The following is a 23,699-nucleotide window of genomic DNA, read 5'->3' as shown; positions in this document are numbered from 1 at the left end:
CATCTTCAGTGGGCCTCAGGCAAAACAATGCTGAAAATTCCTACTTTCTATTTATATGTTTGGGTTTCAGACTACTTTATCAAGCTGCACTTAAAAGGCATCTGGCTGGATACATGAATAGGAAGGGTTTAGAGAGATATGGGTCAAGTGCTGACAAATGGGACTAGATTAAATTAGGATATCTGGTTGGCATGGACAAGTTAGACCAAAGGGTGTGTTTCCGTGCTGTACATCTCTCTGACTGCACGACCCATGGTTGGCTGTCATCACCAAGATGATTCCGTGCTGGCTTCAAATTTCAAGAGAAGAATTTCTGCATCTGCTGGAGTTAGGTTGACAAGTGAGTGGCATGCCAATTCCCAGGGCAAGCAGGTTTTGAGTTTTGCTAAATGTAAATACAAGAGGCAGGTTAAAGAAGAAGGGGTTTATGGAATCTGAAAACCAGGGCATTTGAGCAAATTGGAAAAAAACTTATCAGGACACAAGTACCAGCCCAGTAAAACTGTAAATTCTGGTCAGCCAAACTTACTAAATTATAACAAATTAGATAATCTATTTTAGTTTATAATTTATTTTTTTAAAATCATGATATTTATACAAATGTTCTTAATATTTCAATGTTTGGCTCTTTCTTTACAAAACTGAAGTTAAAATTTCTCCTGCCTTGTACTCCAAAATACATGAGCATTTATTTTGTTCTTTACCTTTTCTGGGCTATAGTTTTTTTTGAACAGCCTGTTTAGATATGTTAGGTCACCTCCAGCACAGGCTACTTCAGAGATGGAGGCACCTAACCACTTTTCCACGCAAGCCCTTTTGTTTCTTTAAAAGCTGTTTATTTCTAAATCATCCATCTGAAAGTTTCTAGTTAAGGCCTTATCTGCAAAGTGCTTCTTGCGTTTTCGAGCAAGAATTCCAACCTCACGGCCACTCCCATTACAAGTCTTTAACAAGTCAGAAGTTTACCAGACAGTCTAGCTCTCCTGCAAACCACAAATAAAAACTAAAATTCCTGCAAGGTAATACTTGCGTGTCAAAGCATTTGAAAAACGATGATACAATTAGAGAACATATGATTAGGCCTTTCAACTAACATTTAAAGTAAAGCTTATTCCCATAGTTCCTTGTGCGAAATGTCGTTTCTCTTTTGTTGCGTCTTTTGATGGTGGAGGAAAGCGCACCCGGAACTAGAAATCCATTCGGTGACAGGAGGCGCTGAGTAAGTGGGGAATACGGATGGGGAAAACTACAACTCCCAGGATGCAACGAGAACAGGGCTCTTCGTAGGTGTTTTGTGCGTCATGACGTATATGACGCGTTTACGTGCTGGGTCGGTACGCAGAAGTGACCGGTGAGAGTGTTGCTATTTATTGGTGGTTGAATTCCCTCAAACTACATCTGTCCGGCGTTAATATGTCTGATCAGGTAGATGTTTACGTTTCATTTAAAAACAAACAAATATTGTGCCAGTATAATGTTGTGTTTTCGTCGCTTAATGTAACATTGCAACTCAACACGGGGTTCAAATGGAGGCGGAAGGGAAGGAAGCTGAGTAAAGCTTGGGTGCGCGCTTCGTAGATCGGGGGCGCGCCTTGCAGTTCTGTTTTGGTTTAAATTCGTTGTATAATGTACTTCTTATCGTGAAAGTACAACTTTGGGGGAGGGGGGGGGCTACTTTCGAATTCTGCTTAATGACTGAACAATGAGGTCGAGCAGCTAGAGATGGATTGTGGCTTAGTTTTGATTGTTGTAATTAGCCTATCCTGGCGTGCATGTACATTATTTGTGTTGTATTTGGTATTAAATCTTTCGGGTTTTTCATGACAAAATACACCAATTATAAATTGCGCGGTCAGTACATTGTACATGAATGAAGAGAGTATCTAATTAATCCACGGATGTTAACTTAAAATATTTATATTTAATAAAATGGATTATGTATATTCAAGTCTTGTTTATCACGACGAGATCTGTCAACTCTGGTTCAAGTACTTTTGAGATTAATTAATCAAAATTATTAATTGAAGCTAGTGAATAGAATTGTTCCCAGTTAGGCCAGGGAACAGAGAATTAAAAGTGTAAGGTGCTTAGTTCAGCAGTATGTGTGCTGACTGTAATAACTGCTTGAATATGATTTTTATTTTTCAGACATGTCTACAGTATAATTCTGCATCATGTGACTGTAGAGGCAATACTTATAGTCTATGTTTGGGGTGCTGAACAAAACAATACTAATTCCTCTGTCACCAACAGAATTGATTGTGTTCTAATTCATACAAGTTACTAAGTTTGGACTGTACTGTCAAGTAAATTACTTGAAACTGAGCCACACAGCACTAAATATGAGTGAATTGAGTTTTAACTGTCTGTTTGGCCTAGCAGATGAAATACAAAATTACAAATCCATTCTTTGGATTACTTATTCATGGTAGAGGTGTGATTGAGCACATTAAGCTTTTACATTCCTAGTAGATCTATGTTGGCTTGAAAGCAAGCTTATTATATAGATCTTAATCAGTTGAGATGAGGAACACTTGTGTGTTTCATTTTTGTAGCATTTATTTGTTTGAAAATACCTATAACTGTTTCCATTGAAACAAAGTTGTATTGATAAACCAAGATATTTGAGATCAGAAATTCTTCTTTGATTTTTGTTACAATTCACTGGATCGTGTGCTGCATTTCTGGCATCATCACAAATGAGAAAAGAGCCAGTCGAACAATCCAGAGTCCCCAGTTTACCTGACTGATACACTCCAGTTAAAAGATTGTACTCACCAACTATGTTTGCTGTAATTTTTATTTTGCTGGTTGGATGTCTAGGTCTGTACACGGCATTGATTTCTGTTCCCAAAGCCAATATGTCACCACGCTAATCGGTGGTGAAGAATGTCAGAGTGGTGTAGATTAGAAGCAACTGTGCTCACTTGGCTTCTGTATTTAACAAGCAAATAGCTGATTATTTCAAACAAAATGTCCTTGATCAATGGCAATTAGCAATTCATATTTCTTAACTTATAACTATGCAACTTAAACTTTTATTCTTTCTTAAACTTTATCCCCTTCACAAACACACAGATGTGACCTGAATATTAAGTGTGGGAAAAAAAAGAAAATTTAGGAGTAACAGTTCAATAGCACCAGTCTAGATTACAAGATTTGAGTTTCTTCCTTTCTCTTGTGTTGAATTCCTTTTAGTTCTTTGCTACTGATTGCAACATTTGTTTTATGTTGGTTTGTTATTTCATTTTGTTTTTTTAAGAATTTGTCCTTTCACTTCAGTTATTCCTCTTTCAATCAGATTTTTACTGAGAAAAGTGATTGGAAAATGGCTAGTTGTTACTGGAGACATTTTGGTGCCTTCAAACAGAAGAGAGATTCTTTGTGTTTTCTGTTTTCATGCTCGATGATTCTCTGCTGCACTGATCCCACATAGCCATGGTCACCTAGTCAAGGAGCCAATCAAAATATTGTTGTCAAACTCATTGGCTCCATGCTGACTGTTTTTACTCTCAATGTTCAATGGAAATACAATATTACTTACAGTATGCTCCAATGAACATGATTTATACATTGCTAAATAGAGAGCAGAAATTGAAACTTTTCATCTTGCACTTATGAGAAGTAGGATGCAAGATACCACTTTACTTCGGATTTCTCTCTCTCTCTCACTCTCTCTCTCCCCCCTACTTTCATGAAATCATGTTGCTGACAAGCCAGAACGATGGTTTGCGTACCAAACAAATGAATAATGTAAAATGATTGATGTGCTAGTACGTGTGGGTCATATGACTGGCGGACTATATCAAGCATCCCATTGACCATTTGTGACTTGCAGTATGTCACTCAACCAGCCTGTGCTTCCAAGCGTCAGCAAAGTATGTCCAACCTTAGATATGATTCTGCCATTGAAAGTTATATGTTGTTTAATCCAGACTATGCTAAGAGTTGCACTTGAAACCAGTTTAAGATTATCAAGTGAGTACTTATGAATGTTAGAAGCTATTGTACATAAATACTCAGAATCTTGTTTTATAGAGTTAAAAATCACACAATACCAGGTTATAGTCCAAAGGTTTAATTGGAAGCACTAGCTTTTGTAGCATTGTTCCTTCATCAGGTGGTCTCTTCACCAGCTGATGAAGGAGCGAACCTCCAAAAGCTAGTGTGCTTCCAATTAAACTTGTTGGACTATAACCTGGCATTGTGTGATTTTTTTTAACTTTTGTACACCCCGGTCCAACACCAGAATCTCCAAATCTTGTTTTATAGAGACTGACATTTATACCTTCATTGCACCTTTTATCAAAAAAAAAGCTATGGAGACAGCCAAACCTTGTTACATTGCCAAGGCAATGCTCACAGATCAGAATCTACTTGCCGAGCCTGAGAATTAAGATTGACAGTTAACTGGCATGGAAATGCAGCAAGAACATTTTGTAGCCCAACCAAGCAGCTGCTTTTTTCGCATTGCATATAAAATGTTTTTTCCGGTCCAAGTCCATTTCTTGCATCCTAGCTCTGATGACTGCAAGACATCAGAAGTTGTTAAACTTCTCGTCTCATTTTAGCGATTGCTTAAATTCTGTACTTCTCATACCCTTTTTTAAACTGCAACCATCTTTTTGCACAGGCTCCTTCCTTTAAAGCAGTATTTTCCTTTTTCCAAAAACAAACTTAAATTGTGAAAGTGCACAAAAATATGTAATGTGTTAATTTCTGGTTGGTTAATCATGGAGAAACAAACTATACAATTTTCGTTCAAAGTGAACTTATAAGCCTACAGAGCCTTACAGAAGATGAAAGTACTTTTTAAAAATTTTACAATATCAACCCCGACCACTTTTTTTTGCATGAGAAACTTGTGTTGAATATAAGACAATTTCTCATCCAGACTTTTAATAGGGGCGGGTACAGTGTAAAAACAGTTACAAAGCCCATCTCTGGTTTCAACAGGGGTTTGTAATTTGCAAATTACAATTAAATGGAAGTGATAACATTGGAAACTGTCAGTCAGTATTCAGAACCAGCAGGAAAGCTTTTTTTTATATTATATTCAATCGAATCTATTCTGTAGTTTCATAGTGAGTCTGAAAATCCAGTCATTTGAATATCTGATAAATTCTGATCTAATTTTTATTGGGTATTTTGGCTTTTAAGTTGTTTCTGATTTAAGTAACAAAATTTATGGCTATTTGAGCAACCAAAGCTTGAATTTTATTAAAGTGTTGGATAGGGCACTGAAAGCCAAAATGGAAATATTGTGAAGGCATCATTGACCAGAAAGTACATTTACAACATGGCAATCTTTCATGGGCAGTTTCCAGTACAAATGTGGAGATAGATATTTATAATAATGATATACACAGACATAAGTCCTAAAATCAGCCACTTCTGGAATGTGATTTTTCTCCACTAAGAGCCTTGGGTGAATATATAGCTGCATACCAGCAACTAGGTCAGTCCATTTCCACTGTATCCTATGATACAACACGGGTAGTTCCATGTGAGATCTATGGTTGTATTGCATGTGATGTACATGTTTACAGCATGCACATACCTGTAGCAGTGGCTCACTGGTCGTGATTAAGAGAGCATTGGTGTTTTCCTTCAACTTAATCCAGAAAATGTTTGATTTTTTTTGGAGCAGAAGAAAACAGTCAAATGTTATTATTAGCCAGAAGGACCTTCAATTAGTGAATCAACATTGTATTACTTTAGGGATTTCTGTTTGTATTGAGCTTTTTAAGCAAATTTACCTTTGCTGTGATGAAAGCATTTTTGGGAGTTAGAATATAAATACTCTGACATGTGCCACTATCCAATACAGCACTACACTAAGTGCACAGCTTATTGAGTTATTATAGTCTTACTGCAGTACTGGATAAGTATCAGGGCCACAATCTATTAGGACTTACTTAATTCTTTATGTGGTGTTTATGTTAATTTATCTTGAACCTTTAATGGAAAGCTTGATTTTAACATAAATCATTTTAATCAAAAGAAAAGGCTAGACACCTTTTCTTTGGGAATTTAGTCATGCTGTAGTCATACTGCCCTTTTGTTTTTTTTTGCAATAGCATAAGCTGTTCAAGCCTACTCTACTATTTGGCTAGATTATGACTGATTCAAATCTCAACTTTGCCTGTCATAACTCCCATTAACTTGATTCCCATATTTAACAAAAAAAAATTGTTCGAATTCTTGAAAACTCCAGTTGTCTTACAGCTTTGCTGCTGCGTTTTGGGATATGAAGTTCCAGATTTCTACTACATTTTTTTGTGAAAAGTCTGATTTCTTTCCTGAAGAGTGTGGCTCTTCACACACTATCAAGCCTGAACACGCGTGCATGCACAAACACTTGCTCTGGCTGGCTGTCTCATGCACATACACATATGTAAGTCTATGGGGTGAATTTGCATTTGCAGATACGTTTTATGTTTTGTTCAAAAAGCACACATGTATAGGCAGTCAATCCATGTGACATTTTATAAACTCCTACTTTGGAAATAGAACCACTCTGTCTCAAGGTAGGGATGGAGACAGACTTTAACCTCACAGCTTTAATGCATTGTATGAGTTGAGATGTCATCTTTTTAAAAATTAAAACCTTAAGTTATCACAGGAATGTGATTTGAAAGAAGTTCTGGGACTTGCATATTAATGAATCGTGTTATGAAGTTGAAGGTGTGTACTGTACTTTTTTTGAGAGAGTGTATGCTGTTTTACACCGAGAGATAACACGCACCTGTCATATGATGAGCTAGGAGTCCCAGCGTGTACTGGAAAATTGAAAATATTTAACATTTAACTGTGAAATAGATACCTGAGGTGGTTGCTATTTTGGCTAAATTTAAATTGTTGTCAATCATTTTAAATTATGATGCAGGATACTAAAACCCCAGTCGAGTTTGAATTTATTGTTTTTGCCAACCACGAACCAATTAGATGTTTGTTTTGAGTATTTTAATGAAAGCAGGCATTTTGAAAGTCAGACCGAGAGTAACTGCCATCAAGAAAGACTGCTATTCAAAACACTTTCTATCAAAGGTACCTTCTTTTATGTGAAACATCTTTTGCAGTAAAAGACAGAAGATGACCTAGGGGGATCTTCACCCGAAAAGAAAAAGACACTGGAGACAATAGCTGCTGTGTGCTTTTGAAATTAAGCTGATTTATGATTTTTATAATAGGTTTTTATTGGCACAGTATGTTATAGAGTTGGGGGAGAAAACAAGCAGTTAAGAGAAAGGGGCGGCTTAGAATTGTGAATAGTTGTTGTTTAATGCTCACTCTTTTAAAGAATAAATTAATATCTTTCCTTGCATAGCAGAATTTGGGAGTTCTCTGTTACTCATACTTTAACAGATTACGAGACGAAGTGAGCTTTACTGCGTATTTGATTTCATTAGCAGAAAGGTTCACTGTCTTAACAATCAAAACCTACAACCCATTGTAAAAGTTGAAAGACTTAACAGCAATCTAGGTTTGTTCAATATATCGCATCATTTAAATGAGTTGTAGAGTCATAGAGATGTACAGCATGGAAACAGACTCTTGGTCCAACCCGTTCATGCCAACCAGATATCCCAACCCAATCTAGTCCCACCTGCCAGCACCCGACCCATATCCCTCCAAACCCTTCCTATTCATAGACCCATCCAAATGCCTCTTAAATGTTGTAATTGTACCAGCCTCCACCACTTCCTCTGGCAGCTCATTCCATAATGTACCACCCTCTGTGTGAAAAATGACAATGATCTTTTGCTATAAGTTGTGTCCTCTGATGCTGCCCCACTAGCTATCTGATGAAAGAACAGCACTCCAAAAGCCACTATTCCAAATAAACACATTGGACTGTGACCTGATGTTGTCATTTTTAATCTTATTCTGAGGTTATATACTGTTGTTCTTGATTCTACCTCTGGAAGGAATAGGGTTGATGCATTTGAAACTGTCAAATCAGTTTCACACTGTAAAAGCCTTAGGTTCAGGTTATTCTTCAGGTCAGAAATTTTAGACAATAAAAACAATATTACCAACTTTGCTAAATTGTGAAGGCAATGTGGATACTGTAAATATTAGTATTGCTCTTGGGTATCTATTTTACACTTGTATCTTACTGAGATGGCAATGTCCTAAACTGAATGCAGTACTCAGTTGTATTTGACTCAGACTCTAGATAGCTGAAGCATCACTTTCTCCCATTTCTTGTCCAGCCATCTCTGAAAGGCCAACATTACATTTATTCCAGTTGACTACTCTTGGTAAATGTCTTTGCACTTTAAATGATTTGTGTCTTGGGCTCCCTAATCTTTTTGATATCTGCATTTCGGTCTGGAGTCACATGTAAGCCAGACCAGAGAAGGATTGCAGAATTCCTTACCTAAAATATGTTAGTGATAAAGATGGGTTTTTTTTTTGACAATCCTGAGTGGTTAAGTGGTTGCCATTAGGTTTAGGTTTATCTTTTATGAATTCCTATTTCGTCCTCGTGGTATTTGAATCTGTCCCCATGACACCCTGGGGATTTGGATTGTTAGCCTGATGATATTGTTACACCATTGCCTCCACCTGTATTATTTACTGTCTTAATACTGTAAAATTGCGTACTCCACCCTTTACCTTCCTCTACTAAGGCAATAATATATCTGAAGAAAATAACATTCAATCTAAGCACTTGCCCTTTATACCCACTTTTTGGCCTCCCAAACATTTAAACAGTCAAAAGGCTATCTTTTTGTCTTTTATGCCATTACTCTTTTGTATAGAACTTTATTGTATGCCATCTGCAAGCCAATATAGATGCCATCCACAGAAGTCTTGAAGCACCAGAAGCAGCCCAGAGTCCAGGCCCACCTGATCCAGTGCTGTGAACAGGTGAAGTAGAAAATATCTAGATGACATCCATACACACTTCCTAGTTTATTTGTTTGTGCTTTTTAAAAATCAACTGGATTAACCAAACATGACTTAACTTTAATAAAGTCAGGTTGCCCTTTGCTCAGTTGAGATTTTGCCACAAGGAAAATAACATCAAAAATCTGTTCCACAAATAGAAGAATTAATACTTATGGCTCTAGGAAGGTAGCCTTGTCTAATAACAACAGACCAGTTTCCTCCACTTTAATATGTTCTTGCTTCTACTTTTAAATTTCTGTCATTGAACACCGAACCACAGATCATGCAGGGTAATTATGTTTGTGATACAGAAGTCCTGCACTTTAATAGTTCTGGAATAATGGTCTTTATTGCATTCTTCTATGTATGTTTGCATTTGAAGTCCTGGACAAGATGTACTGTCTATGATGCTCAACCCTTGTCACACGACAGGAGATTATGTTAAGTAAGCAGAGAAAAGTCGCCTAAAAGCTGTCACTCTTGGCTTCTGTTACTTGTTTTTAATCATTAACAGAGGAGTGTTGTTGGAAAATTATTGAGAGCAAGTTAAATCTTTGTCATTTCACAATGAGTAGAGGATGGAGGAGGCAAAGTTTATCTTGAAGAAGCTTATATTGCTTAAGTATTGTGTTTTTTTTTCTTTGAATGTAGATAAATGCCAAATTTAAAAAAAAATTCCTCCTAATTTTGCAGTTAAATAGAATTACCAAGGAAATGTATGATAACAAAATACTGGATAAAATATGAAAACCAATATCCAATTTTTTCCATCAATCTCAGAGTAATTGTTCAAAAAGCAGGAAAAATTTTCCCAAAAGATCTTCCTCTTTTCCCAAAAGAGCTCCCAACACCTTTTAACTTCTTGAACTTGAGCCACTACCTTTTTCAATTTCTGAAAGTTCTCTCACACTTATATTGAAACTGCATTCAGTTTCAATACGAGTACATTGTCCACTCCTGCTCCATTTTTAATATTCAAATTCAAACAAATTTTCTTTCGTAGGTATACTTGACTTTTCTTTGTATTTTAACCAACGTAATTGAATCGGTAGTATTCTTCATTACTCAGTCTGGTTGTCTTTGCTAGTAGGAAGGTCATAGCAGGAGCAAATTACTGCAGATGGCGGAATCTACTGAAAACAACATTTGCTGGAGATTGCAGCTGGTCAGATAGCATCCATGGAGAGACAGCAAGCTAATGCTAAAGAGTCATCTAGAGTGATCTGTATAATCTCCTCATTATTTACACTGTCGTATATACTTGCATAATATGAGAAAATCAGTTTGTCGCAGATGAATGCGTACCATTTGTTATTGACATGTTAAATGGAACATGGTGTGGAGTGAGAAATGAAAAAGGCAAGTATTGGTTCTAACAATGTATACATCACACAACAACCACCTGTAACATAATTTTGTTTTGATCCAGTCTCCGTTTTGATTATTAACTGTATCCCCAAGTCACAAGTTTCAAACATGTCTGGCATCTATTAATATTTTGCTTTTAGAGTGTCACTCAAAAATATTACATATTTCAGGAAATAATGCAGAGTATTTGTATTCCAGGATTCAAGCATACTTTATTTTGCCAAAGCAAGAAATCTAAAATGGCAGTATAGTTGACCCAGAATTATCTTTAGATTGTACAGACCCCCTATGAGTCAGAGGGAAATTGAACAAATTTGTAAGGAGATATCAGTTATTTGCAAGAATAATAGAGTGGTTATGGTAGGGTATTTGAACTTTACAAACATTTAGACTGGGACTGCCATAGTGTTTAGGGTTTAGATGGAGAGGAATTTGTTAAATGTGTACAAGAAAATTTTCTGATTCAATATGTGGATGTACCTATAAGAAAAGATGAAAAGCTTGACCTACTCTTGGGAAATAAGGCAGGGCAGGTGACTGATAGATCTGTGAAGGAGCACTTTGGGGCCAGCGACCATAATTCTATTAGTTTTAAAATAATGGTGGAAAAGAATAGACCAGATCTAAAAATTGAAGTTCTAAATTGGAGAAAGGCCAATTTAGACAATATTAGACAAGAACTTTCAAAAACTGATTGGGCACAGCTGTTCGCAGGTAAAGGGATGGCTGGACAATGGGAAGCCTTCAGAAATGAGATAATGAGTCCAGAGAAAGTATATTACTGTTCGGGTGAAAGGAAAGGCTGGTAGGTGTAGGGAATGCTGGATGACTAAAGAAATTGAGGGTTTGGTGAAGAAAAAGAAGGAAGCACATGTCTGGTATAGACACAACAGATGGAGTGAATCCTTAGAGTATAAAGGCAATAGGGGTATACTTGGGAGAGAAATGAGGAGAGCAAAAGCAAACATGAGATAGCTTTGGCAAATAGAATTAAGGAGAATCCAAAGGCTTTTACAATACATTTAAGGACAAAAGGGTAACTAGGGAGAGAATAGGGCCCCTCAAAGATCAGCAAGGTGGCTTTTTTACGGAGCAGCAGAAGATGGGAAAGATACTAAACAAGTATTTTACATCAGTATTTACTGTGGAAAAGGACATGTAATGTATAGAATGTAGGGAAGTAGATGGTGACATATTGGAAAAATGTCCATATCACAGGAGGAAGTGCTGGATGTCTTGAAACGCATCAAAATGAATAAAATCTGTTTAAGAAAGGTGGTAAGGACAAGCCAGGGAGCTATAGACCAGTGAGCCTGACCTCTGTGGTGGACAAGTTGTTGGAGGGAATCCTGAGGGACAGAATGTACATGTATTTGGAAAGGCAAGGACTGATTACGGATAGTCAACATGGCTTTGTGCGTGGGAAATCATGTCCCTCAAACTTGCTAGAGCGTCGCAGGCTTAGGGGTGACCTTACAGAGGTTTATAAAATCATGAGGGGCATGGATAAGATAATTAGACAGTCTCTTTCTTGGGGTGAGGGAGTCCTGAACTAGCAGGCATTGGTTTATGGTGAGAGTGGCAAGATATAAAAGAGAACTAAGGGACAACTTTTCCACGCAGAGGGTGATACGTGTATGGAATGAGCTGCCAGAGGAAGTGATGGAGGCTGGTACAATTGCAACATTTAAGAGGCATTTGGATGGGTATATGAATAGGAAGGATTTGGAGGAAGATGGGCCAGGTGCTGGCAGGTGGGACAAGATTGGGTTGGGATATCGGGCCAGCATGGATGAGTTGGACTGAAGGGTCTGTTTCCATGCTGTGCATCTCTATGACTCTAATTCAGTTGAGTTTACTTATTTCCTCATGGCTTTTGTCACCTTCAATCTCATAGGAATAACCCTGAAACAGAAGGTAGTGAAACGGATTGCATTTGCTCAAGCTTTTCCCCATCCTTGTGCCTAACTTGAATCAACAAATAATCAAGGATCAATAAAATGAGCAGGCCACTTTTCTAACATAGGGCCATACTTGAAACATTAACCTTTTTTAAAATGAGTTTAAACACCATATTCTGCAAGTACATAAGCCCTTTTGAAGAAACAATTATTCTTTCACTGTTGGTTTTGAACATGTGGTTCAAGTGACCATCAATTTGCTAGCCCTTTAGAAAGCACAGTCTTTTATATATAAACCACACGACTCCTACTGGTGCCATAGGGGTGTTGTCTGAGTATTAAGGTGTTTCTCGGTCGTAACCATCCTTTTTTACTGAAATATTACATTTAATATTTTCAATTTGCAGGTGGTGATGAAGCTGGTTTTAATTGATAAGCTAAGAAATTCAAGGAACTAGGATTTAGTTTTGGAAAATATTGTAAAACACAACGGGTGATCATCTAAAAGTAACTTTCTAACAGCAAAAACATTATTTGTATGGGAGCTGAGTCCAGTTTGCTGTGTTTTATTTGTTTCTTAATCTCCCTAACTGTCTTTTGATTTTTGCTGTTTTCCCCATAATAGCTATTTCTCTGCTAAGTTGTTTCTCCTTATCATGTTTCAGTTACCTCAATCTGGAAACATGCAAGAATGTTCACTTTTTCTAGGGTCCCCTCTTGTTATCCCTATTCTTTCTTTCTCTTGGCTTGTCACCAGCTTGCTCTGTGTGCCTATCTCTCATTCTCCCCTGCAGAGAGCTCCATAATAAAGAAAGTGGCTTTCACAAAGACACTGAGTGTGTAATGCTTGAAGGAATTGTGACTGACATCACCATCGTATTAAACTGTGACCAATTCCACATCTGCAAAGAATGGGTAATCAGAACACAAGATTTAAGTATGAACATTAGATTAAGTGTTACTGTTAACTAAATAAAATGTAGAAACGTGGTACAGCCATAATTTTATAGCTGCTATGCTATTTGTGTCTTAATTGTTACATTTTCTTGTTATATGTACATGCAAGGTTGAGAGTTGTGAACTTTTATGCCACTTGCTAGTTCAGTAGTTTGCTTGGCTATAAATCAGTTGGTCTGAGGTGTTTTCTATCTTTATAATTGACCAGGTATGTACTGTAATACAGTAAACTGGCAGTCTTTTGTCACACAATATTTAAATTTTCTAATAATGGAAGCTTTTTGCATTATGTGCTGAGGAAATAATCTTTGATTTCGAGATAAATGATTCAGGCATGGTAGGCACTTGCTTGCTATGTTTCACTTGAAGCCCCATTTCATTTTGAGATAGCAAAACCATTTGTCTTGTCTTTCATGGTGTCACTTTAGAATATAGAATAATGTAAATGCTGCACTGTGGATACATTTCTAAAGAAACCCAGGCATACATGCTAGAAAAATGTGAAAATCCAAATTTGAATTTTGTTCTTGAGTATTTCTAAATTATTCATTGCTAGTTTTTTCGGTTTATAGCATTAATAAATAACATTTGGTTTAATATAACTAAACAATGTTAATATACCACTCAAATGGGAAAATATCACATTTGGTACATGTGCTAGCATTAGTGGTGCCTTGGGCTGCTACAGTAGGACTTGTTTGCATGCTCCTTTAGTAAGAATAAAGTAATGTTTTATGTCTGCTACGAAACAGCATTTTGTGATTGCAGCAAGCACTAGCTAAATGAGTGCTAGTTGCATCTAGACATTTAACTTTATCTGCTGGTATGTAACATTTTTGCTATATTGTTTCCTAAAATTTTAATATTAAAAAAACTCTGGTATGATTTCTTTCATGTTTCTTGTGTATTTAAAACGCAAATGTCATTGTGATACATTGCTAACACTAAAGGGACAATTGAGCTGATCGCTGATCTAGGCAACCGGATGCTGTACAAAGTGATTTTGAAAATAAAATTGTTCTGACCAAAATTTTCCTTTTTTCTGTATTGTGAATAGGAGGCAAAGCCTTCCAGCCAAACAGGAGAAAAGAAGGATGGCGAATACATTAAGTTAAAAGTTATAGGCCAGGTCAGTGTCATTGTCATTGTCATTGAATATCTTTGTCTTATTTAGTTCTGCTGTTGTACAACAAATGGAAACTAGGAACTACAAAATAAACACTTTTTTTTGCAGGACAACAGTGAGATCCATTTCAAAGTGAAAATGACCACGCAACTAAGAAAGCTGAAGGAGTCCTACTGTCAGCGACAGGTGAGAGCCAAGGGAGAAGTCCTGTTTTAAAGCAGGCAGATAAGCAATCTCAAACATCTTTACAATAGTGTTAGACTATTCAACACTGTCTGCAAAGAGATCTTCCTCTGTTACATTGGAGATCTGGGGTGGAGAGTGCTGCATGCGTCTGTTCCATGCAACTTACGACTGAGGAAATTTACCAGTACCAGACTATATGCACATTCTGTGGCCTGGAGAAAACTTTCACATTTATGTTCCATGCATCCGTTTGTAGCCACTTTTTTCTTTTTGGTTTTCTTTTAAAAGATGCTGCTGTTGAAATTTTGCTTGCACTTCAGCCCCACATTCCAGACGGGCACATGGCACAGGGAGGAGTGGGCAAGTCTATGTTTTGTCTCGTGGCTTCGCCTGTGAACCTGGTCAAGATGGTCATTATCAGGTCCAGGCAGTGAGCCAACGAAAGGCTCGACTGTTCTGATTATCTGCCCCTCTTTTGCGGTTATGACTGCTTTCTGGAGCAGGAGTACATGGTGTTCATCGGTAAGATGGAGGCCTTTTGTGACCACTGTGCACTGCAGGGGCTGGAGTGCATTAACCTGGGTAATGTTATTTTGAAATGGTTTTTTGTTTCCGCAGGAAGAGGGCGGTTTTAATTTACCATTTTGTATTGACTTTGGACCCCATGAAAGAACCAAGATGGGCTTTTATTTTAACCAGGTATTTGTCCCTGTCCCAGAGGTATTTGAGGTCAGTGTAAAGGGAACTTTGCTTTCATTTGCAATTGGTAGAGCAACACTTACCTCTATTAGACCATTGCTGACCCAGTCCTGGGAATGTTTGATGAGGATGGAGTTGAAGGGGTTTGATTTTTAGTCTCCCTTGTGTTTGATTAAGTCAAATGTTTATTTCACATTTCAACCCCTTATTGTCCATACCGCAATAGTGGTTGATGGAAGCTGAGGAAAACCTTTTTCCTTGTTTATTTATGTATTTTTCTTTTATTTTTCCAGAATCTCTGAAACTTTATTTCAGGTCAAGAATTAGGGCAACTTTCTCTTTTCTGTTTTAAGGAAATAGAGCAAGCTTAAATCTGTGGTTAACCCAGCACTGTCCCTGTCCTGGAGTGTCTGATGGAGGGGCGGGGGTTGGCATTTTGGTTGCATCTTACATTTAAAAGAGAAGAGAGTTGCTTTTCAGACTGAAAACCTGTGACCAGTGGTGTGCTAAAAGGATCTGTATGGGGTTTATATGAATGACTTGGATGTGAATGTAGGAGACATGTTTTAGTAAGTTTGCAGATGACACCAAAATAGGTGGTATAGGGGACAGTGAAGAAGATTATCTCCGAGTACAACAGGACCTTGATCAGATGGGCCAATGGGCCAGGAGTGGAAGATAGAGTTTAATTTATGTAAATGTGAGGTATTTTGGGAAGGCAAAACCGCTTTGGACTTGCACAGCTACTGGCAGGGCCCTGAGGAGTGTTGCCAAACAGAAACCTAGGGCCACAGGTGCATAGTTCCTTGAAAGTGGAGTTTCAGGTAGACAAGATGGTGAAGAAGGCATTTGACACTGTTGCCTTCATTGGTCAGAATGATGAGCTTAGGTGTTGGGATATTATGTTGCAGCTGTACATGGCATTGGTGAGGCCATTTTTCAGTGTACAGTTCTGGTCACCCTTCTATAGGAAGGATATTGTTAAACTTGAGGGTGCAGAAAAGATTTACAAGGATATTGCTGTTGGTGAATTGTGAAGAATCCAGGCAATTTGGTAGGCTGGGGTTGATGTGAGTTATGACTAACCTTTCAAAGTACTTCATAATTGTCCAGGTCAGAGCCACCAGGTTGTAGTCATTGAGGCATGCTGCATGACTTTCTTTGGCACCAGAATGTTGATGGTTAGAAGGGCAAAGGGTAGCTCATGGTGGTGCCTCTTCTCAGTTTTAAATCACTGCAATGCATTGACTGTCTTTGAGTGAAGAAAATGTGTCTCTTCCAATCCAATAATCTGTTAACAAACTCTATAGGGCTTATCTTTCAGGCTTTCCAAGAGGCATATGCTCCACCAACTTCTGAATACCAGATGTGACGTGAGGAATCCCTTAAGTGGGCATTAATTGTCTACTTAAGGATCTTGATTGAGATCTTCAAGCTTTAGACTTAATGGAGTCTCACTCACCCCCAAAACACTCTAACCTGATTAAGCATCTCACCTGCTTCCAAAGCTGTATTGCACTTGGGCATACATTACACCCTAGGAGAATATGCATATTGTTTTCCATAAACTGCATGGTCATTTTGGATGTCTACCTGAAAGGGTGGATATGATCTTGGTTTAATGTGTAATCTGAAAACAGTCCTTCAGCAGCCATTGAGAGCTACCAAGCTAGCTGGCATAATGGCATCAAATCAACATGAACACACGTACAAGTGTCTAAATTCTGTGGTCACTTGGAACATAGAACGGTATGCCTCGGTACAGGCCCTAAGGCCCTTGATGTTTCACCAATCTGTGGAAACAGTCTGAAGCCCATCTAACCTGCACTATTCCATTCTCATCCATAGGTCTATCCAATGACCATTTAAATGCCCTTAAAGTTGGCAAGTCTACTACTGTTGCAGGCAGTGTGTTCCATGCCCCTACTACTCTGAGTAAAGAAACTACCTCTCCCATCTGTCCTATGTCTATTACCCCTCAATTTAAAGCAATGTCCCCTCGTGATAGCCATCGCCATCCTTGGAAAAAGGCTCTCACTGTCCAACCTATCTAACCCTCTGATAAACTTATGTCTCAATTACGTAGCCTCTCAACCTCCTTCTCGCTTACGAAAACAGCCTCATGTCCCTCAGCCTTTGCTCATAAGACTTTTTTTAGATTAGACTTACAGTGTGGAAACAGGCCCTTCGGCCTAACAAGTCCACACCGACCCGCCGAAGCGCAACCCACCCATACCCCTACATTTACCCCTTACCTAACACTATGGGCAATTTTAGCTTGGCCAATTCACCTGACCCGCACATCTTTGTGACTGTGGGAGGAAACCGGAGCACCCGGAGGAAACCCACGCAGACACGGGGAGAACGTGCAAACTCCACACAGTCAGTCGCCTGAGTCGGGAATTGAACCCGGGTCTACAGGCGCTGTGAGGCAGCAGTGCTAACCACTGTGCCACCGTGCCACCGTCCCTCCATACCAGGCAACATCCTAGTCAAATATCCTCTGAACCTTCCACATCTTCCCTTTAATGCAGTGACCAGAACTGTATGCAATTCTCAAAACGTGGCCGCACCAGAGTTTTGTACAGCTACAGCATGATCTCATGGTTTCGAAACTCAATCCCTCTACCAGTAAAAACTAACACACCATATCCCTTCTTAAACCTATCAACCTGGTTGGCAACTATCAAGGATCTATGTACCTGGTTCCTGTTACTCATACCAAAGTGAATCACTTCACACTTTTCCACATTAAACTCCATTTGCCACCACTTAGCCCAGCTCTGCAGCTTATCTATGTCTCTCTGTAACCTACAATATCCTTTGTCACTATCCACAACTCTACTGACCTTAGTGTCATCCGCAAATATACTAACCCATCCTTCTAGACTCTCATCCAGGTCATTTTTTAATATGAAATGACAAACAATAGTGGACCCAAAACAGATCCTTGCGGTACCTCACTAGTAACTGAACTCCAGGATGAATATTTCCCATCAACCACCACCATTTTCTTTCAGCTAGCCAATTTCTGATCCAAACAGCTAAATCACTCTCAATCCCATGTCTCTGTTTTTTGTGCACTAGCCTACAGTGGGGAACCTAATCAAACACCAAATCAAGTGCTTTACCCTCATCCACTTGTTTAGTCACCTTCTCCAAGAACTCAATAAGGTTTGTGAACACGACCTACCATTGCCAGAACTGTGTTGACTAACCCTCATCAACTTATTCCTCTCCAAACGATAAATCCTATCTCTTGTAACCCTTTCCAATATTTTACCCACAATTGAAGTAAGGCTCACAGGTCTAAGCTTGAGCTAAGGCTGGCTGTACTGTCTATTATCTTGTTTTCGACAGCATCACATGGAATCCTACTGTGAAAGGTTTTTCCTTTGCTGTAATACACATGATTACCATAAGTTTTCAAGAAGTAGGGATCACTGATTTGCTTTTCTAGATATTGAATACCAGATCAATCCACTGAACACTGTATTTTTCAGCTAAGTTGATAAATTGTGAAAATAATAAAGCACATATTAAGACATCATCATTTTTGAAAAATAAAGCTATTGCATTGGTTCTGTATTCATTCTGTTTCTCTTCCACTTTTAAGAATAAATATTTAAATGTCAACAGCTAATCATACAATCAGAATAGTTGACTGGGAGTTATTCTTGAGTCTGGCAGTGCTTGGCTGTTGAGTTATTTGTAATGTAAACATGATTTGGATTCATTGTATGCTTGTGTTGATTTGATACCATTATGTTGGCTAGCTAGGTAACTCTCCATTTTCCTCAGTGATAATATAATTTCATTTCATTTCATTCCCTACAGTGTGGAAACAGGCCCTTCGGCCCAACAAGTCCACACCGACCCTCCGAAGAGTAACTCACCCAGACCCATTTCCCCCTATTGTTGAAAAATATACATTGTAGTGAACATGTTGATTTTTTTTTTTCTCATCAATGCCGTTACAATTCCTTATTTCGAGACTTGCCATATTTAGTAAGCTAAACCAGAGTTGTCATAGCTACAGTCTGTGCCCTACAGCCTATTTGCATTTCTTATTTGGAAATTTTTTAAATTTCAGTTTGAGTAGAGCTTTGGAAGAGATTGATACTTCTTAAATTAGAAAAACAAGGTCTCCCTCTTATCCACATGACAACAGTGTCCTCAAAGACAGCAAGACTATGCATCAGTGTAAATATTGATGCCACACTTCTATAATACCATTACCTTTCTCGATTTCTCAACTGCTTCTGAGTTGTCTGACTGCAACATACAGAAATTTCTCTTAACTACATATTGTGATGGCCAATATATTGTCTTCAGTCTCCGCCATCACTTCTCTTTTTCCCAGCAACTGACTCCATTTCTGTCTCTGGGGACTATCTGATGCCAAAAGATGTGGGTGTTCAGCCTTGGTGCCAAGATGACCATCAATTGTGTATCCACATTATTATTGCTAAGTCTACCTACCTTCCACCTCTCTAGCATTGCCTGACTCAACCCTTGCCTCAACTCAATTCAAAAGCTGCTGAAGCACTCAGTCAAACCTCACAAGTTGATGAGTATTTCATGCCATGCTGGCTGCGCACCATCTTCCATTCTCCAGAATTCTAAACTCATCCCAACCTCTCTACCATATTGCGACTTGCACCAAATCCTGGTTGACTTCTGATTAAGCAGTACTTTTATTCTGAAAATCCTTTGCTTGTTTTTAAATGCCTCCGTATCCTAATTCTTTCCCACTTCTGTTACATTCTCCAGTCCTACAGCTCTGATGTATCTCCAGTCCTGTGTCTGGAGCATTCCTGATTTTTAATTCCACCTAGAGAGTGATGGAAGGTGACAAATATATGTTAATTATTTTGTTTTGATACTTATAAGGAAGGTAGAACAGAGGGACTGACACAATCCATGTTTGGTAACGAGAAGTTTCAGCCCAAAAGCGAATGTTTGGTTACAAAGTCTGAAAATAATACAGTATAGAACAGTAGACTTGCTCCTACTGTGCATGAAATAGACTGGCTAAAAGCTACCTGATTTGTGAGCAAAAAGGATCATGACAAAATTCAGGAAATTGAGAGTTACACCAATGTCAGATTTTGGAATTATATCACATTGCAATCTTTGAAAAGAGTGGTTATGCCTTGTAAAATAGCAAGAATCAAATGTTTTCAACACAGGTGTAGTAGCCTTGTTGAAATACCGTAATGAAGTAGACCATAAGCAGTCGGGGACACTATTGTGTTCCTTTTAATGGAACATAAAATAAATTAAAGCAGTGTTATTGACATGGAGGGTAGAAATTTAGAAGGTAAAAAGTCAATTGTTAAAATTACTGAGGCAATTTGTTCTTCTCCTTCTCTAAGATTAAATTTTTTGTCAATAATACAGGAATAAGGAATGAGGTGTACAACTGGCTTAAAGAAGAAATAAGTAACAAATGTGAGATTTTTAAGAAATATCAAAGATCACCATCATCAGTTATAGTAATTCTGCTGTTGGCAAGAGATTTTGATGTGGAAGTGGCTATGCATTGAGTTATAGAATAAAGCATTTTCATTTCACATTTTGTAGATTTACAAACCAGATTTTGTCATTCAACAATACTGCACAATTAAGGTAAAATAATTGTGGTTAAGTTAATGGAAATGTATATAAGGACCAGACTTGGACCACCCAGCAAACTTTCTCAATAATAATTTGCCAGTGATAAATTCAGATGTGTCAGAGTGTGAATGTAATAAATATGAATACAGTTTTAGAAAGCCATTAAGCAATGGGCTATGCAAATGAAATTACTTATTACCAGACCAAATAGTTCATAAAATTTTGTTAAATAAGCCAAACTTTACTTTTTTTGCCTGCACTAGCATTGGCTGCACATAAGAATTTGTTGCAAATATTAGGAGGATATAGACCACATGAGTTAGCCTTTGGTTGGAATCTAAAAGTTTTCAAACACTAATAAGTGATCAGCCACATCGTGGGAAGGAGCGACAATTAGTTGCACTGCATTCAGGTAGAAAGGCTTTCATTAAAGCCAATGTGTCAGAAAGAATTCAGAAAACCTTAAGATGTGACATAAGGCTAATGGAAACTAGTTTCAATCTGGCAGATATGGTTTATTTTAAGTGAAAGAGGGGCTTAAGGAATGGAGCGGCCTTAGAAAGATTATTAGTGAAGACAGAAAAAAATTATTATACATGACAACTGCCAAAAGGTGGGTATCAAAATCAAATATTCATAAGATGTTAGTTGATGGTGAAATGTGATTATTATAAGTGTAGCAGAGAAGACAAGTGGGAAACATAAAAGCTGGTGGAATGTTTAGGATGAGAGGAACTGGTTAGGCTGTCCCTAGTTTGGGAGCATGGAGTACAAAGCTGGAAGAAAAGTATTATGGACCAGGCCAGACCTCCTGAAAACATGTCAAGAATGTAGCCCTGACCCTAACTTTTTTTTTCTTTGTTTTTAAAGCAGGTATAATGTGGATATTCCGGGAATGATGCAGTTGACCAACCGCTCAGTTTTAAACAAAACAGAATTTAGTTACAGACTATAGAATGAAATGCAAAGGAAAACAGAATTTAGAATAACAATGGTTTGAAAACCTGACTGACATAATCGAACTTTTCTGATTTCCTGCAGCATCCCATAAACAAACTCTAGGCAAAAAAAAAGAAAAATCAAACCGATTCTTACAGGAAAGATGTAGAGAGAGAGTCAGCCAGAAAAGCTCTGTGGAATCAGGAATTTTTTTTTTCCCCAGTAGCTTTTTTTGATCAGCAGCTTCAAAGTTTTAAACCTGAGGTAGGAGAACTGGCCACTCCCCATTCATTGTACAATTTAAAAAAAAATAAACAAACCTAAAAGTACCTTTTTTCACCTGATTGTTGCCTAGGCAGTATCTGTTGGCCATAATTAAATAACCAGTTCAGACATATCGACACCTCTGCCTAAGGCCAAACTGATTTGTTAGAGGAGCAGCATCATCACAGCAAGATAACATGATATCAGCTCGAACAGTGGGTATGGAGCGAACATGCCTCTAGCAAGAGATCACCTAACATTGAATGCAATCCTATTATTAGGAGGGGGAGGTCAAAAAGGAGCAGTCCAGAAAGAGGGAAGACTAGCTAGAAGGTGTAGTTGAATGAAGACAAGAAAAAATACAAACCAGGAATGCCACGAGGAACAGAAGCCCATTTGATGGGAAGTTTTAGTGTCCATGAACAAACTAGAAGACAAGTTAATAAAAGATGCAAGACAACAAGAATTACAGAGCTGAAGAGAATTTGGAGTGTACACAGACATGGCAGATAGAGGACACCCAACTCTGTCATTGCTGGATGTGTACCGCAAAGGTATCATCTGATGGAACACAAGGTTAAGGGAAGACTAGTGGCACAAGATTTTGAAGAAAACTGAGGGGACCAAAATCTAGAGATTCACCAACAACAGGAAAAACTATTTTGATTTTTGTTTTTAGATTTGTTAGCAACAAATGCCTGAACTAGGACTCCCAAGTTCCTTTTGTGCTTGAGATTTCTGAAGCCCTTCCTCATTTACCCAACAGTCTATACCTCTTCTTCTGAACAATGTGTTTAATCTCACAATTTCCCATAATTGAATTTCATCTGCCACTTCTTTGCCTATTCTTCTAGACTGTCCAAATCCCTCAGAAATCTCCCTGCTTCCACAGCACTAGTCATTCTTCCACCTGTCTTTTGTCAATTGGTAATAAATGTGCATTTCTGCAAGGAAATCAGCTTAAGACGAAAGTGGTTCTTCATCCTCCAGAAAGGGCGGTAAAGGCAGTGGGGACGCTTTGGTAGTTGAATAAATGTATATATGTCTTAAATAATGCCTCTAGATTTTGGTATTTCTCAGTAAGGTCTGTCTTACCAGAATTGGATTGCCTTCAATTAAGACTGCACATGGCATAATCCAGTCAACATAAGAGCCAACTTTCAGACATCTTTATGATGCTTGTGGATGATCTTTTATTTTATGGCATGGGTATGGAGGGTTTGTAGTTTCTCCTGTGGGAAAAGGAGATAAATGTTGCCTTTCATTTGGAAAGCTCAAAAAGATCAGAAGAATAGTAAACTGTATCTTTATGGCAGAGATGCATGCCGTTGGTGAGGCAGTAGATTTAGAATTTTCCTTGGTGAGAATATTAGAACAAATTCTAAAGAAAGAAATTCAGTAGCAAGGTACATTGAGTGCTACATTGAATATAAGTCCCTATGGGATATTGTACACTCAATGAAATATGTGAGTGAAGAAAAACTGAGGATTGATATTAGAGTTTTAAAAGATGAGAGATCTCTATTGAAGTGGAAGGGTGGCAAGTTCTAAGAAACTTGAACATACATAAAAAGGATGCTCATAGCTTTGGGGAAAGAAAAAAGTGCAAATATAATCTGCCATTTTGTGTTTTTTTTAATCAAGTCTATTGTAGACACTGGTATTTATCTACGAAAGGTGGAATCTTATAATTTAATGTGATCTGAAAGGATGCCTGAGGGTGAATGGAATGAATGCTC

The 23,699-nt window shown here is 38.0% G+C and overlaps 1 protein-coding gene across 1 annotated transcript in view; it reads left to right on the top strand.

The window, feature by feature from the left end:
• The first annotated feature begins 1,317 nt into the window (after positions 1 to 1,317).
• sumo1 (small ubiquitin like modifier 1) overlaps positions 1,318 to 23,699 on the top strand; it is a 39,105-nt gene continuing 16,723 nt past the window's right edge. Inside the window, exons 1-3 of the mRNA XM_060848531.1 lie at positions 1,318 to 1,425; positions 14,185 to 14,256; positions 14,362 to 14,439. Of these exons, the coding sequence (XP_060704514.1) occupies positions 1,414 to 1,425; positions 14,185 to 14,256; positions 14,362 to 14,439 (162 nt within the window). The 5' untranslated portion in view covers positions 1,318 to 1,413. The remainder of the gene's footprint in view (positions 1,426 to 14,184; positions 14,257 to 14,361; positions 14,440 to 23,699) is intronic.

The sequence above is a fragment of the Hemiscyllium ocellatum genome, chromosome 32 (genome assembly GCF_020745735.1).
Source record: "Hemiscyllium ocellatum isolate sHemOce1 chromosome 32, sHemOce1.pat.X.cur, whole genome shotgun sequence".
Classification (NCBI taxonomy): domain Eukaryota; kingdom Metazoa; phylum Chordata; class Chondrichthyes; order Orectolobiformes; family Hemiscylliidae; genus Hemiscyllium; species Hemiscyllium ocellatum.
The sequence above is the reverse complement of the archived record's forward strand: the minus strand, read 5'-3'. Positions and strand labels throughout refer to the sequence as shown.